Raw genomic sequence first — 17127 nt, forward strand, 5'->3', positions numbered from 1 at the left:
TTACAAATTTTGAAGATAATGTGAGAACATTATGGATGGACAGTTCTTGCTGGATTTGTATATAGTTCTTCAGGGCCCGTGAGTCTTTGTGAAGAAGGCAATTACTTTCTCTCTGCCATCAGGAAAAATGTGAGAAAACTGCACCCATTCCATATGGTGAAGCATCATAAGCTAATTGCAATGGTAGCGAGGTGTCAAAGTACATAAGAACTTTGGCTGATGTCAGTTCTTTTGCTTCCTTAAGTGCACATTCACGTTCTTTAGTCCCTTTCCCTTTTTTTGGCATGTAACAATTCATGTAAAAGTGCCAATACTGTCGCCAAATTAGTCAGAAGTTTACTGTAGTAGTTAATCGGTCCTAAGAATTAATATAACCGTGACACGTTCTCTGGTGGAAGTGCTTGAAGAATCCCTTCTCTTTTTCTGGTAATTTCCTTAAGCCCATGGCATCAATTACATGTCCATTGGATTCAGCAATATTGCAATATTTTGCAAATATTTTGGCTGGCTGTCAGACATAACAATGAGCTTCACAGCCACGTTGCATATCTGTCCAAGTTCTTTTTGAAAAATTTTGGCATGTTTGTTCAGTGTTTCTTGAAGGTTTTGAGGTGCTTTTGTGATTGCCTTGATCTTGGTCCAATTCACCTTGTGCTTCTCAGGCCAAGTTCTGCCAAATAATGGTGACTGCTTTTCAACCACATACAAGGGTAAAACAACTGATCTAGTTGAACTTTGACCTGGAGTATCTGTTTTGGGTCTAACTTTTCTGTGGTATAAGTTTTCAAAAGCGTGGAAGTTTCTTCCAGAGGAACTTGTAACCAAGTCTGGTGATAGGTAGATGCAGAAGTCAGTGAAACAGCAGCTTCCATATCAAGCTCCATTCTTGTAGGAACTCCTTCGATCAAGGGTGTGATGCAGATGCCATCTTTATACCAACTTCTGATAACACATGCAGTGCTAGGTCTTGGATAGTGTCACTAGAGCTTTTGCCTTTTTCCATATTATGAATCTCTGATTTTCGTTCGTTCTTAGGTTCAGTCAACATAAATGTCTTCTTGAATGGACAGTTACTAGCTGATCATTGAACTGTGACAGGACGCATTGCCATGACCTTTCTTCCTTGCACTTCCTGCAAATGACCTAGTATGCCCCGCAGTCCTTCTCGCATACATAGTTTGTGCACAGTGACCGCATGGAAATTCCTTACATTATTCTATCTTGCCTATTCAGGTGGTTATCTTTGCAGTTCACACTACATTGTTAGAAGATTCTTCCATGTGGTTTCCATGATGATAGCTGCTACTTCTACATTCAAGAAGGCTATTTATCAGAGGGGTAGCCGTGTTAGTCTGAATCTGTAAAAAGCAACAGAGGGTCCTGTGGCACCTTTAAGACTAACAGAAGTATTGGGAGCATAAGCTTTCGTGGGTAAGAACCTCACTTCTTCTTGCATCTGAAGAAGTGAGGTTCTTACCCACGAAAGCTTATGCTCCCAATACTTCTAAGAACCTCACTTCTTCAGATGCAAGAAGAAGCGAGGTTCTTACCCACGAAAGCTTATGCTTCTGTTAGTCTTAAAGGTGCCACAGGACCCTCTGCATCAGCGCTTACATTCAAGAAAAAAGCAACAATCAATAACGTTTTTCCAGATCTGGTCATTGTATAATCCAAAGACAAATTTGGTCACACTGGGCATCATTTAATGTTTGTCCGAATTGATAATGCTCTGATTACCTTTCCCAAACTAGAAGAAGATTCTTTGTAGCTTGAAAACTTGTCTTTCAACAAGAGAAGTTGGTCTATTAAAAGATATTGCTTCACTCTCTTATCCTGAGACCAACATGGCTACAACAACACTGCAAACATAATTTTGTTTAGGCATATGGTAGCTCAGGCTTTGTTTTGCTCCTCCCAATACTCAAACAGGTAGGCATGTGTGTGTTTATAATTAATCTCCTATATGAAGTTCTGTATTTAAAATGTTTACTTACATATGTCTGCATAGAACAACTGTTCCTATTGAAGGTTTACTAATTTTACGGTATTATATATTAACATGTGATTTGTAATAGTCCTCATGGGAAGTGATTTTTTTTTTCTGAAGACACTGTAGTTCAAAACTAAATAAATGCTCTCATGTTATGGGTGCTTCGTTTTCTTGATGGCTTTTGTAATGGTCTTGTCACAGCAAGCCTCATGCTGGTATTACCAACTTTTTTTTTATATATTTTTATAACATGAAATGCTTGGTTCATACTTTTCTCCCCTCATTCCTCTCGTGCACACTGTGTGTACAAAGCATTACACATATATCTAGACTCTGATAGAATCAAGAGCAATATAAGGAATTCCTGAGTTTGTATAACTGATATTTATAGTGTGTGATAAGTATTACTGTAATAGAATACATGCTGCAATGAAATAAATTCATGGGGGGGCCTAGAACGTTATGCGATAAATTCTTGGAGATTAAAATCATTCTTGCATTCAAATCTGCGGGATGTATTTTCAAGCACTTTAAACACATTGTCATTTTTGGATTTTGTGTACTGAGTGCATAATCTACAGTTAAACCCTCTTTATTTTTTGTAGAGAGCCTTTGTACAGATTACGTAAATGCATTTATCTTTCAATAAGAAATCAATTCAAGTGAGTTTATATTTATCCAAGTGTTCTAAATTTGATATTTCAGACATGCAAGAAAGCATTTCAGTCAGGCTGAAGGAAGTCAGCTGGATGAGGTCCGACAAGTGATGGGAATGTTGGCCTTTCCTTCAGACACTCATATCTCCCCCTATAAGGTAATTTTATATTTTTATATATAATATATAAAATGTATAGGTTGCAAATTGCAAGGTAAGCAGTGGGACAATGTATTGATAAATTGTATGTGAAATATTCTTGTGTGTTTAATTTTCACAGCTTAGTATCCATCCTATAAAATATCCACTATAGTCCTTAATTTTAATAATGTTTGCTTGTAAAAATCAATCCAACTAAGTTCATTTTATTAATTGCATGTTTAAATCCATTACTTTGTTGGTGGAAAGATGATGATGACAGGAAGTATCTAAACACAATATTTGTCTAGTATTAAAACTAGTGTGACAGACCCAGACCAGTGGGGTACAGGAGTCTGGTAGAGGGCAAATATACTGGTCACTGGATGAGTAGTTTTCTGTTCCCTGAGTGACCAGAGCAGGGGCTGCACTAGAGTAATCAGGAACCTGCTAGAATCAGTTAAGGCAGGCAGGCTAATTAGGACACCTGGAGCCAATTAAGAAGGTGCTAGAATCAATTAAGGCAGGCTAATCAGGGCACGTGGGTTTTAAAAGGAACTCACTTCAGTTTGTGGGGCGAGTGTAAGGAGCTGGGAGCAAGAGGCACAAGGAGCTGAGAGTGAGAGGGTGTGCTGCTGGAGGACTGAGGAGCACAAGCGTTATCAGACACCAGGAGAAAGGTCCTGTGGTGAGAATAAGGAAGGTGTTTGGAGGAGGCCTTGGGGAAGTAGCCCAGGGAGTTGTAGCTGTCAGGGCCGGCTCCAGGGTTTTGGCCACCCCAAGCAGCCAAAACCAAAAAAAAAAAGAAAAAAGCCGCGATCGCGATCTGCGGCGGCAATTCGGCGGGAGGTCCTTCACTCCCAGGCGGAGTGATGGACCCTCTGCCAAATTGCCGCCGAATACCTGGAACTGCCGCCCCTGTCCGGAACGGCCGCCCCAAGCACCTGCTTGAGAAGCTGGTGCCTGGAGCCGGCCCTGGTAGCTGTCATGCAGCTGTTACAGGAGGCATTATAGACAGCTGCAGTCCACAGGGCCCTGGGCTGGAACCCGGAGTAGAGGGTGGGCCCGGGTTCCCCCCAAACCTCCCAATTGACCTGGACTGTGGGTTCTTCCAGGGGGGAAGGTCTCTGGGCTGTTCCCCAACCCGCATGGTGAATCTCTGAGGCAGGAAAATCCGCCAATAAGCGCAGGACCCACCAAAATAGAGGAGGAACTTTGTCACAGTAGGTGTATAGATATAGTAATTACTGATAGTAACCACACCCAGATTTGAATTGACAATGACCAACAAACTTCCTGCAAATCATAAATACTTTTTACATTACAGTCCTATTTTGATTATCTCCTTTGCATGCAGAAAGGAAAACCTGCTAAGTGAATATAGCTGTACTGTTGGCCATTTTGTATAAATCTTAGCTGAACAGACAAAGCAAAATACTTAGTAATATTTTAGTTAGAAATAAATGCATTAAATTAGTAATAAAACTTAAGGTGTTGGTAACAGTATTTTAAAAAAAACCTTGTTAATTTCAAAGGCCTGAGAGGAAAATAGATTGGATCATATTCCAAAAGTCTCTCTTGAACCATACTACAGGGTAGAAAGTGTAAAGCAGTTATTTTTTAAGATGACCTTTTTATTTACCAGAAGGCGAATGCATGTGCATCTTCATGAAACTCTGCTTAGCTGAACAAGTAGAGAGTTTAGACCTTTGTGGAGCCTGTGTTTTGCTACAAATCTCAGTTTGGAGAAATGCAGAATTTGAATGAGATGGTAAAAGAAAAAAAACTGATTTATATAGGGTCATATTATACTATCAGAACAAAAGACACTGCAAATGTTATGGTGCAGGCTTTTTTCTGGAAATTATAAAAAATGGTTTTTATGTGCTGGTTAATGATCATTTTCATAAATTGAGTCAGGAAGAGCAGACATGCACTGAAACTCAACACAACAAAATTTCACCCTAGATTAGCCTTCAGTATTTTAAGACTTAAACTATCGTACAAGTCTTCCAATGATTCATTGAGGAAGAACATTCCAGTGCTAAGGGATATATACTGAAAACCGAGTGTGATGAAGGATTTAAGATTCATTTCATAGGCCTCTTAACATGCTATTCTGGAAGGTCCAACTTAGAGAATTTTTCACTTGACCAGATCAAACTTTTTTTTTCCTCTTTCAGTGAAATCAATTTTCTATATCCTTGCTGCTCTTACCGATATTGCAGGAAAATAGGTCTATCATACTAAGGTCCTCTTTATTAGCCAAATCTCAACTTGCTTTCTAATACCTTGTGGGCATTATAGAAATACTCTAACCCCAGAGTGGATTGTTTTAACTCAAAGTGATTTACATAATGATTAAAATCCATGATTTAAAACTAGGTGTCTGACTTGATTTAACTCACCAATTTTAATCTTGTTTGGCTTTTGTACTTTTTATTTTTCTAAAGAAAAGTTGATACTCATTGGATGGTGACAGTTAAAACACATTGATTTGCAACAAAATATAACCTTTACACTAAATTTGGTGCTGCTTTTTGCTAACCAGGAGGATAGACAATATCTATACATATTTAAGCAATTATATAGATTAACATACACGCTTAAGTTTTACATTTTTAATTAGAAAATGGTGAATGACATTTCTTATGTACTAAATTCACTTTTTACTTGTAATTTGAGTTGAGCTGCATTTGGATGGAAACTGAAATTCAACTCCTAGTTTCTCAACTTCGAGTGAATTAGTGATTGACTTGAACTGGCTGAATAAACTGAACTGGTGAAAATACTCTCTGCAACTTGCAGAAGAGGCTACTGCTGTCAAAAGTTGGTTTAGCACTTTAACAAACTCTGGTTCCAGATGCTTAGCCAGTGATTATACCAGTTCAGTTGTTTGAATTTCTTTGAAACTTGCCAGCAACCATGTAGTGCTTATTATAATTATTATTTAAATTCAGTACAAATAATACTATGTTTAGGGCTTAACATAGATTGTCATTATTTCAAATTTAATTTTAAATAGATTTATTTTTTAAAAGCTGTTTAAATAAAAATCCCAAAAAATTTAAATCTGCTTTTGTCCACACTGACTCTAACCGGTGCCTACATTCCTGATTTATGTAAGAGATGCTCTTAGCGCTAAGAGCTTGTTCAGGCAGATTGTACTGAACAAATATTACTTCAAGGATTATTTTTATATAAAAATCTACATAAAGTTGTGATGGGGTGGGAATCACCACCTCGGCGCCTCCTGCTGGCCGTGCTGGGATTTAACTCTTGGTTGCCGATGCACCTTCCTCTAGTGGTGTCTCACCGCCGTCACTTCTGCTCCACCTCGAAGACCTGCATGGCTCCCCGGACCGCAGCATCCTCTTCTGGGCACAGCCCTGAGGCTGTGCTCCACTCTGCTTTCTCTCCCCTTCCGGGGGAACCAGCTGTCTGTAGTCTATCAACTTGCCACTGTGGCCTACTGCAGCCTTCAGTCTAGCCCCTCACTTCAAGGGGTAAACTGCAGTCTGAATACTGGCCATCCTCCCTGTGGCAAGTGGGGGAAAAAGGTGGGGGGGGACCAGGCCCACCCGCTACTCCAGGCCCCAACTCAGGGACCCCATAGCCAGTGGCCATGTGCTGCTGCTCCTCCAACTCCTGTTGCCTGTTTCCTTGGGCCACTTCCAGGAATCCCTAGCCCCTTCCTGGCCCTTTGTATCAGGGGCCTCAGTCTGACAGTCCTCAGACTGGAGCTCCCTGTTGCTCCCCTGACCCTGCCCAGCATTGCTCTATCCAGCATTCTCCTCTAAGGTAATCAGTCCTTTTCCCTTGCACTCCAGGGAGAGACTGCCTCTGCTCTGTTGAGCAGCCCTTCTTATATGGCCCTCCCTGACCCTGATTGGCTGTTCCAACAAACCTTCTCCTGATTGGCTCTCTACAAGCCCTCCTCTCATTGGTTGGGTTTTGCGCAGCATCCCTGAGGGCTGTTTTAACCCTCCATCTATCTGTGTGGGGCAGCTGCCCCACCAAGATATTGACAAGAATGTTGGGTTGTTTTTTGCCTTTTGGTATAGATCTCAGTGGCTGCTCCCTACACTGGGACCTCTTTTGATGGTTTTTTATTGTTGTTGACGTTATAAATGCCTAGAATTAATCCTGATTTAAACATCTTTGGAATTTGACTTGTATCCAAGAAATAATATTCAGATCATCTTTTAACTCAGTAGGACTTTTTTCTTTAGCCTCTGACATCTTAAAATGCTTTTCTAGATTATAGTCACATTGATGCGGACTATAAAGGATATTTAAAGAATCTAGAAAATCTGTGGACCCTTACTGAATCCACTATCAAAATGTATATCAATCATTAAATATAAAGTGGTGCAAAGGACATCAAACTGGGGAGAGGGGAGGAGACTATTTTTTATATAGTACTTATGTTTTCCGTAAGTAGCAGATTGCTTTGGAAACTGTTTCAGACATTATTTAGAGGTGACACTGCCAACCACAGAAAAGCTTCACAGCCTCCTAGTAACAACATATCAGAAGTCTCAAGTCTTCACCAGTGATTTGTTGACTATGTTAACAAGGGGTAAAAAGAATAATTTCCCTCTTTTTAACCAGTAATAAGCCATGAACCAGGGTTCATGTACTTTCAGAGAAGGAGGAACTGGGGAAAGCTATTGAAACAAAAATGTTTCCTCATAGCAATAACCAAGGAAGAGGGCAAAATCACTGGGCCTGCAGTTTGCTGGAATTGTTTGATCTTCCTGACTGACTATATGCAGGGGAGATTTTCAAAGGCACAAAGAGAAGTTAGGCTCCCACTGAGTTTTTGAAAATCTCCCTCTGTTGCTTTGTAACTCAGTCATCAATTTGGTACAGGAATAAGGATTTTTTAAAAAATATTGAATGCCTAACACAATCTCACGCACCTTCCAAAAGCAACTTTTTTTTTTTTTTTTTTTTTTAACGCTTCAGAGATATATGTATGAGCCCCAGAAACAAGTAATCTCTTGGAGAGATGATTTTAGGAATTTCCAGAGGGGATAAAGTTATCAGAAGTAGAGAACTCAGCCCAACCATTCCTGCAATAAGATGGCAGAATTTTATCACTGGGCTAAAGGGCGTCTTCCAGTTTAACTGTGGAATTCTGTATTCAAGCACTACAAAAGGATATCTGGGTACAACATAAGTAAAGGGCAAGCCTCTGTCTGCCCTCCTTCCTTGTCCTTACTTTGGCAGCAAACTGTAGCCTTCCATAGCTTTCCCAATTTCAAGGGAGATCTACAAGTTGATGCCCAAACTAAATTGCAGTAGATTATCAAGTCTACTAAATTATTTGGCAGAGTACTGTGTATTTCATTTGCTTCCAGTATCATCCTGAGTCTGTTCTTGGCAGAAAAACTGTAGAAAGATTAACTTTACATTAGCTGGCTATAATACAAAGGAAGCAGTTTTTGATATGTAAGCATTGTTGCCCAGCAATTATTGTCATTACATATCCTTCAAGTTGCATATAGCAAAACTTGTTCAGAGACCATTTAATAAAGTTGGGGACAGATCTTTTTTTGCCTTTTCTCCTGGTAATGGAGCTAAAAATCTTGAGTGAGAAGTTTTTTGTGAACTCTTAAAATGGTGAGGGAGTCACAATCTATTGCTTAAGCAATAAACTATCTAGTAGCAGTGTCTTCTAGCTAGTGATGTCATACTTACCTTATAGTGGTTTATTTCTACATTCTATTTCCATTGATACCAAATTTCTTCATTTCTAAATGATGTGTAGTGTATACAGGTGTGATATTCTGTGTGCTTACATTATTTCTAAAATGTGACCCCTGTAGAAGAGACTTCATGTGACAACAACTTTGGTTACACATACAAAGAGAGGGAAGGCGTGTTTAAAAAAAGCCATAGAAGATGAACTCATTCGCTTTGTGTGACATACATAAACTCATGGAGAGAAACTAATAAGCAATATGTTTCCATTTTGCTGCAGAACTTTTCTAGCCAGAATCTTGGAGTACAAAATAAACTTTATTTTTGTGAGTAATGTACAGTTCTGCAAATGCTGGTCATGATGTGTATTCTACTATGGGTACACATGCACTTCATGCACCGGAGAATGGAAAATTCTAGCAAGGAGTGTCCCTTGGTCTGCACCTGTGCGCTTGCTTTCCTTGTGCTCTGTGCCAAGGGTCCAAGGGGCAGTGTGGACCAACACCTCTCTAGTTCCTTCTTACTGCTGTATGGCCTGGCTTGGAATCTCCAGTGTCCAGAATTGACATTTTGACAATTTTTTCATGCAAATATTTCAAAGTTTTTATAGTTTTTTGTAAGTCTGGTTAATAATTAGTTAGAATTCCTACTTTGGGAAATCTGGCATGGGACTTTTCTTGAAGCCTGGGCATAATCTTTGTGTCTCCTGCCCCTGCATATTTTCAGTCAGCGATGATCACCAGTACTGCCTCAGAGAAACTTATATCTCCGCTAAGTGCGGTATCTGACACTTCTTTCCCAGTCAAACATGGCAGGCAGGAAAACTCTGGCTTCAGAAGCACCTAATGGAACGCACCAGGAGGCTCCAGGCTGGATAGACCTCCCTGTATGTCAGTCTGAGACACATAGAAGTGCACCTCTTAGCTTGGTGTCTGACTCAGGAGTGGGAATAACTAGAGTGAAGGACCATTTGTCTGGGCCCTCTCATGAGAGTAAGGGGCACTCTGCTAATCATAAAAACAGATCCCCTCCTAGATTTACGAAGAGAAGGGATCCATTCCCAACCTCATTCAAGTCGGGCAAGTCTTCGCACATGGGACACAAGGACTTAAATCCTCCTAAACCATGTGGCCATAATCCGAGGGCATATAGGATGAAAGCGCCTTCAATACCATTCGCTGCATCGTCATCGAACACCAACCATGGCACCAACTAAGACACAGCACTGGGCAATGTGAGGGAAATTGGCATTTTACCTTCAGAGAATAAAATAGATCAGAAAATCACCTAGACTGTTAGTTGCCATAGCAGAACAAGCCAGATGACAAGCTGTTTCCTCCCAGAGGATATCCAAGTGGATCCCTGGCTATATCCTATTTATCAGCTGCCACACCTTCCTCCCCCACAGAGAGTACAGGCTCTCTCTACAAGAGCACAGGCAGCCTCAGTAACATCACTTCCAGAAGTACACCTGCTTGATATTTGCAAGGCAGCAGTGTAGATTTTCATCCACACATTAATGAGGCATCATGCCTTGGACCAAGCCTCCTCCACTGGCATCCTTTAGGACAGTGGTTCTACAAGCAGCCATGTCCACTGAAGGCAGGACAAGAAATAATGTGCTTAATCTGAGCCAGGGGAGATTTAGGTTAGATATGAGGAAAAAATTTCTAACTACAAAGGTAGTTTAAACTCTGGAACAGACTTCCAAGTGTGGAATCCTCTCATTGGAGGTTTAAGAAGAAGTTGGACAAACACCTGAAAGGGATGGTCTAGGTTTACTTGGTCATGTCTCAGCACAGGGGGCTGGACTTGACCTCTTGAGGTTTCTTCCAGCCCTGCATTTCTGTGATTCTGTACCACCTGTATCCTCACACCTCCTCTGCTGGGTAGTGCTTGTCATTCACTCACAGTGGAACACACACAAGGACCAGCATTCAAAGAAGAAAGTGAAATTACTTAAGGTACGTCTTCACTACCCGCCGTATCGGCGGGTAGCAATCGATTTATCCGGGATAGATATATCGCGTCTCGTTAAGACGCGATATATCGATCCCCGAACGCGCTCACCGTCGACTCCAGAACTCCACCAGAGCAAGCAGCGGTAGCGCAGTTGACGGGGGAGCCGCGGACGTCGATCCTGTGCCGTGTGGACCCCAGGTAATTCGATCCAAGATACTTCGACTTCAGCTACGCTATTCGCTATTCAGATATGCAACTTCGCGTAGCTGAAGTTGCGTATCTTGGATCGATCCTCCCACTCCCACCCCCCCCAGTGTAGACCAGCCCTTAACCTTTGTAACTGGGGTTCTTCAGGATGCGTGGGCCTTATCTGTATTCCACTACCTGCCCTCCCTCCCCTCTGCTTCGGATCATCTCTGATTTGCAGTAAGAGGAAGAAATGGAGAGGCATCGGTCTGCACTGCTCCTTTATATACCCTCAGAATGGAGCTTGAGGAGAGCAAGGGTTCACATCAACAGACACTATTTGCTAGAATTGTTTGGTCTCAGGCACATGGAGCACATGCGTACCCACAGCTGAATAGAGATAGGGACCACACATCTCAAAGAACTCCAGTTACGAAGTGTAACGTCCCTATCTTATTTTCATGAAAATGAACTACTTTGTAATTACCATTCTTTTTTGTTTGTTTTGTTTGTTTTAAATGTACTCCACAGGGTTACAATGTACTTGTAAGGATGCCGGGTGGCAGGGGGGGGAATTCTTTAACAGAAACAAACTCATACCATACATTTTCTCTAAACAAAAATTATGCTAAGCTTTCAAATTAACAAAGGCTTTTCTCTGAAACTAAACATCTTTTCTGTTGAATTTTAATGCTTAAAAAAAGACTGAGCTGTATGGCCTGAATTAGACTGTTTATTACCATCCATGTAGTCCTGTCTTGCAAACAAAAATGAGCAGGGTTAGCCTGACTTAAAATGGAAGAGTTCATGCCTTTTCAACAGACATTTGCTCAGTGGCTTTAAAATGGACATTCCAGAGCATTCATTTTTTCATAAATGGGCCAACATTCCAGAAAATTAAATACTAACAATGGTAGCAGGCATTAAAGAGCCTACAAAAACTCATGGGTTTGTATAATCTCCTTTAATAGAAAAGGAGTCGAAAATATCTAGAACCACCCAAAGATCATTGGTTTTGGTGGGGGCAAGGCCGAGTTTATATGCTGTGTGCGCAAATACAAAGCATCTTTGAGAACAATCATTTTCTTAAACCTTTTCTATAAATTGATTCTATTGTGTGTTCCATATAAACTATAGCATTTTCTTTGAGCCAAGGTGTCATATTTATACAACTGTATTTATATGTATAAAGTGGAAAGCGTGTTTTAAAACTGAGACTTTTTTTGTAAAACATTTTTACTTTTTCGTAATACACCAGTGTTATAAGGTGCTATCTCTTTATTTTATGTTTATTTCAGTCATGGGAGTGTGATATGTAATTTGCTACTTTGAAACAGTTTTCTGCAAGAACTATATTGAAAATACTTACCGCTGTGTTTTTTCTACTAGGATCTCTTGGACCCTGCACGATGGAGAATGCTGATTCAGCAGTTTAGATATGATAATTACAGACTACATCAGCTGGGGAACAATTCTGTTTTTACTATAACACTCCAGGCAGGCCTTTCAGCTATAAAAACACCGTATCCTTTAATGCAGAATACCAATGTGAAAAGCATAAAAAAAATTGCCTTGTAGACAAACTCTTTGAGGAGTATATGTGAAATTTGAATACTTTCACTTTTCATTTGTAAAATGTGAGTATAAATGGGAATATCTCTGCTAAAACAAAAACGTTAGTAAAAACAAATGGAGGCAATTAAAAACAAAATGCGCAAAAAAAAAAAAAAAATACACCCTAAATACAATAGATACTACATACAATGTATACTGTGGTTTGGTGGTTTGACCTAGGAATAACATTTGCGGTGGATGTTGATTAGAATTAAAATGTAAAAAGAATTCCTTTTATTATCATAAAATCCTAGTGCATTGTATGTGAATATACAAGGAAGTGTGCTAAAACTTTGAATTTTTTAACTAGGCACTCCCACTGAATGTTTAAAATGGGAATTCTGACCATGGCGTTCATACTCACAATAGACAAGATTCTTGCAGATCCCTCTCCCACATCAGAAGCTCTACCCCTACTAAGTGCCAGACACTTGCTGCTCGCTCTTGATTGTGTTTTTGTTTTTTTTGTTTTTGTTTTTTTGAAATGTACAAAATCAGCTACCCTTTATGTGCTTGTGAAGTTGAAACAAAGAAACTCATGGGTCACTGACGTTCTATAAATTGCATAAGAATATGTACTTCACCTGTACAGCAGAGAAGTTATCAGCCATTTTCACTCTGTGCCATAACAAATGAACTCTTGACTCATTTGATGACTATTGTTCTTTGACTTGCTGTTATACAGACAGTGTTATAAAGAGGATGGCAGTTCAAAAAACCCAGACTGCCCCGTGTGTAGCAAATCTCTGAACAAGCTGGCTCAGCCTCTGCCTATGGCACATTGTGCCAACTCCCGACTAGTCTGCAAGATTTCAGGGGATGTAATGAATGAAAATAATCCTCCCATGATGTTGCCAAATGGATATGTGTATGGATACAATGTAAGTGTTTCATGTAGGGACTCCTGGAAGTCTGAGCTGCAAGTGGGTGTACTTCCTGTCGCATATGAGAGCTCTTGAATTTGTCGGAAGGCAAACTTGAGGCATCTTGTATGTTTAAAGGACGGGGTGAACTATTGATTCTCACAACATTGTTTTAAGAGACTTTATTTTTAATATTTGATCAGCAAATTATTAAATATGAATTTAAATGTGAAACCAAATGGGGTTGGGATGAATCTTTAAATCTTAAACACGAAAAGTGACTGAGCAAGGTTTTTGTGAAATCTTTACACTACAAAGTAGCGATTACAAACAACATACATTTTGTTCGCTAACTGTTGAAAATTAATGTATTGACTAGTTATGTGTACTGTTCAAAATCTGATCACTCTTTTCCTGGCTCTTTTTTCAGTCCTTGCTTTCTATTCGTCAAGATGACAAAGTAATTTGCCCAAGAACCAAAGAAGTCTTCAACTTCTCACAAGCTGAGAAAGTCTATATCATGTAGGTCCATAAAATACATGATGAAGTGCCGCTGGAATTTTGACACAGGATTTATTGGCATGCCCAGGAGAAGGGGGCCTTATGTGTGGCAAAGAAGCAAAATCTGCCACCTTGGGGATCAGACCTGTTGGTGGCATTATTGTTTCTTGCGACCAAAGATCAATGAGCAACAGTACACACTCTTAAAAAGAGAGGAAATATGACTTAAGTTTGTACTTGGAAATAAAAAACAAATTTTGATTGTTAGCGTTTTGTAACATAAGGTAAAAAATTGGACTCATCTCAAAAATGCTTTCATCTTTCAAAGGAGAATTTTCTTTAAAGATGGACATGTGCACTGGGAGAAACGTTACAATAGATTTGAAACTAAATCTGTTTTTCTTCCCTCTGTTTTTCTCAATTGTCCAAGGCCCTTTTGTTAATTACTGAAGTTTTCTCCTTTAAGCTGCTCTTTGCCTTCTTTTCTGATCCTCTTGTGAAGTAATAATCCTGAATTGGGTCGTTGTAATTAGTTCCATGGGAAGATACTGATGTCATTGACACAAGACTGGCTTCACTGGAGGATCAATGAGAGACTGGTTTGAAGGAGTATGAAATCTTTTTTTCCCCAAACCCAAATATTTTAAGGAGGTTACATAAATATCAAGAGGAACGGAGAACATTTCAGACAAAATACACTGCTTGTTTGGATGTTCTTTTTCCAGTTTACCATAGTGTTAAAGTCCTTCTAAAGTATTTAGTTATGTGCATAGGGTTCAATATCAAATCATTAGTGCTACTTGCCTTATTTCTTGCTTTGAGAATGTACTCACATGAAAATCAGCTGGTATCCTTAAGTGTTGGGCGAAGTTTTGGAAGATGCCTTGCAGGATGATTACATAATTTTAGGGTCTAAATAGTATTAATTACTGAAACTAATAGTTCAGTTTTAATTACTACAGAACACACCCTTATGACTTTTCAAGAGAATAAACCATTGTAGTTTAAACAAAACCATATTGTAGAGGTTTGTATTTAGCGCTTATTTTTGCATGTTGATGTTGATTAGCTAATAAAAGATTGTACATGTAAAACCTGTTAATAAAAATTGTTTTCCATTTCTTAATGATACAAAATTAGAAAGCTGCTTTGTATTTATAATGCAAACAAGTTTCTTTCCTGTTTATATAAGGACATCTCTGAAAATGGAAGTTCCCCTTCTTTAGCAGCCATCTTGTGGGAAAAAATTCAGGAAAATCTTTGGTCATAACAATTTTCTTCAAGCTTCTAAAACTGAGCAACCTGACCAGATCACCATCATTAGTTTAAAATTATCACTGTGTATATGATAAGTACTACAGTTCACAGCCTTATTCAAAACACCATTCAGCATATCCTCGAATAGGGTTATCTGATATTCTGGTGGTCTGTTAAAATGGTTTTGGAGGATATATCAACACAATAGTTCCTTAAGCACTTCTGAACAGAACCTCCTTCCAAGAACATGCAGTTGTATGGCATCTGCAATGTTTCACAGTTACGGATTCTAATCCTGTATGTGGCAGCCAGTCTGTGGAAGTGGGTAGATCGACAGGGAACCTCTAGAGAGGTGCTGAGAATGGAGTGTTTAAACACACACGTTATTGATGCACATGAGCTAGTGCAATTATTGTATCACATAGGTGTAAATTTGGCAGCAACTCCTATTTTCTTGCCCTCTTGTTGGAAATATTTTCAGTTTCATACAGTGTCTGCTGAGGAAGTATTTCTAGAAGTAGCAGAGAGATGCACTCCTGTGGGAGGCAGAGGGAAACGGACAAAGAAAGTGCTGCATGGGTAAATCATAGATACCTATAAGTATCAATGTATGTTTGTTAGGGCTGTCGATGAATTGCAGTTAACGTATGCGATTAACTCAAAAAATTAATCCCGATTAAAATATTAATCGTGATTAATTGCTTTGTTAAAAAATGGAATACTAATTGAAATGTATTAAATATTTTTGGAAGTTTTTCTACATTTTCAAATATATCCATTTCAATTACTACACAGTATACAAAGTGTACAGTGCTCACTTTATATTATTTTATTACAAATATTTACACTGTAAAAATTATAAAAGAAATAGTATTTTTCAAGTCACCTCATACAAGTACTGTAATGCAATCTCTTTATCATGAAAGTGCAACTTACAAATGTAGATTTTTTGTTACATAGCACTCAAAAACAAAACAATGTAAAATTTTAGAGCCTACACGTCCACTCAGTCCTACTTCTTGTTCAGTCAATTGCTAAGAAAAACAAGTTTTTTTACATTTACGGGAGATAATGCTACCCACTTCTTAATTACAATGTCACCAGAAAGTGAGAAAAGGCATTTGGGATGGCAATGTTGTAGCTGGCGTTGCAAGATATTTGTGTGTCAGATGTGCTAAAGATTCATATGCCCCTTCATACTTTGGCCATCATTCCAGAGGACATGCTTCCATGCTGATGAAGCTCGTTAAAATAATGTGTTAATTAAACTTCTGACTGAACTCCTTGGGGGGGAGAATTGTATGTCCCCTGCTCTGTTTTACCCACATTCTGCCATATATTTAATGTTATAGCAGTCTCAGATGACCCAGCACATGTTGTTCATTTTAAGAACTCTTTCACTGCAAATTTTACAAACTGCAAAGAAGATACCAATGTGAAATTTCTAAAGACTTAAGAATGCGAAGTGCCTTCCAACATCTGAGAGGGATGAGGTGTGGAGCATGCTTTCAGAAGTCTTAAAAGAGCAGTATTCTGATGCGGAAACTACAGAACCCAAACCACCAAAAAGAAAATCAGCCTTCTACTGGTGGCATCTGACTCACATGATGAAAATGAAAAGGCATTGGTCCGTGCTGCTTTGGATCGTTATTGAGCAGAACCCGTCACCAGCATGGACGCACGTCCTCTGGAATGGTAGTTGAAGCATGAAGGGACATATGAATCTTTAGCGCATCTGGCATGTAAATATCTTGCAATGCTGGCTACAACTGTGCCAAGCAAATGCCTGTTCTCATTTTCAGGTGACAATAAGAAGCAGGCAGCATTATCTTCTGTAAATGTAAACAAACTTGTTTGTCTGAGCGATTAGCTGAAGAAAAAGTAGAACTGAGTGGACCTGTAGGCTCTAAAGTTTTACCTTGTTTTATTTTTGAATGCAGGGGGGGGGGGTTGTACATAATTCTACAGTTGTAAGTTCAACTTCCATGATAAAGAGAGTGCACTACAGTATTTATATTAGGTGAATTGAAAAATACTATTTATTTTGTTTTTCACAGTGCAAATATTTGAAATAAAAAATAAATATAAAATGAGCACTGTGCACTTTGTATTCTGTGTTGTAATTAAAATCAATTACATTTGAAAATGTAGAAAACATCCAAAATATTTAAATAAATGGTATTCTATTAACAGTGCGATTAACAGTGAAATTAATCGCAATTAATTTTTTTAATTGCGCGACAGCCCTAATG

General features: G+C 39.1%; 1 protein-coding gene across 6 annotated transcripts in view; it reads left to right on the forward strand.

Moving 5' to 3' along the window:
* MAEA (macrophage erythroblast attacher, E3 ubiquitin ligase) overlaps positions 1-14745 on the forward strand; it is a 111331-nt gene extending 96586 nt beyond the window's left edge. For all 6 annotated transcript variants that reach the window (XM_054029788.1, XM_054029787.1, XM_054029789.1 and 3 more), the window contains 4 exons: positions 2696-2804; positions 12030-12163; positions 12940-13135; positions 13548-14745. In XM_054029788.1, the coding sequence (XP_053885763.1) occupies positions 2696-2804; positions 12030-12163; positions 12940-13135; positions 13548-13643 (535 nt within the window). In that variant the 3' untranslated portion in view covers positions 13644-14745. The remainder of the gene's footprint in view (positions 1-2695; positions 2805-12029; positions 12164-12939; positions 13136-13547) is intronic.
* The last annotated feature ends 2382 nt before the right edge of the window (positions 14746-17127 follow it).

The sequence above is a fragment of the Malaclemys terrapin genome, chromosome 5, assembly GCF_027887155.1.
Source record: "Malaclemys terrapin pileata isolate rMalTer1 chromosome 5, rMalTer1.hap1, whole genome shotgun sequence".
In the NCBI taxonomy this organism is placed as follows: domain Eukaryota; kingdom Metazoa; phylum Chordata; order Testudines; family Emydidae; genus Malaclemys; species Malaclemys terrapin.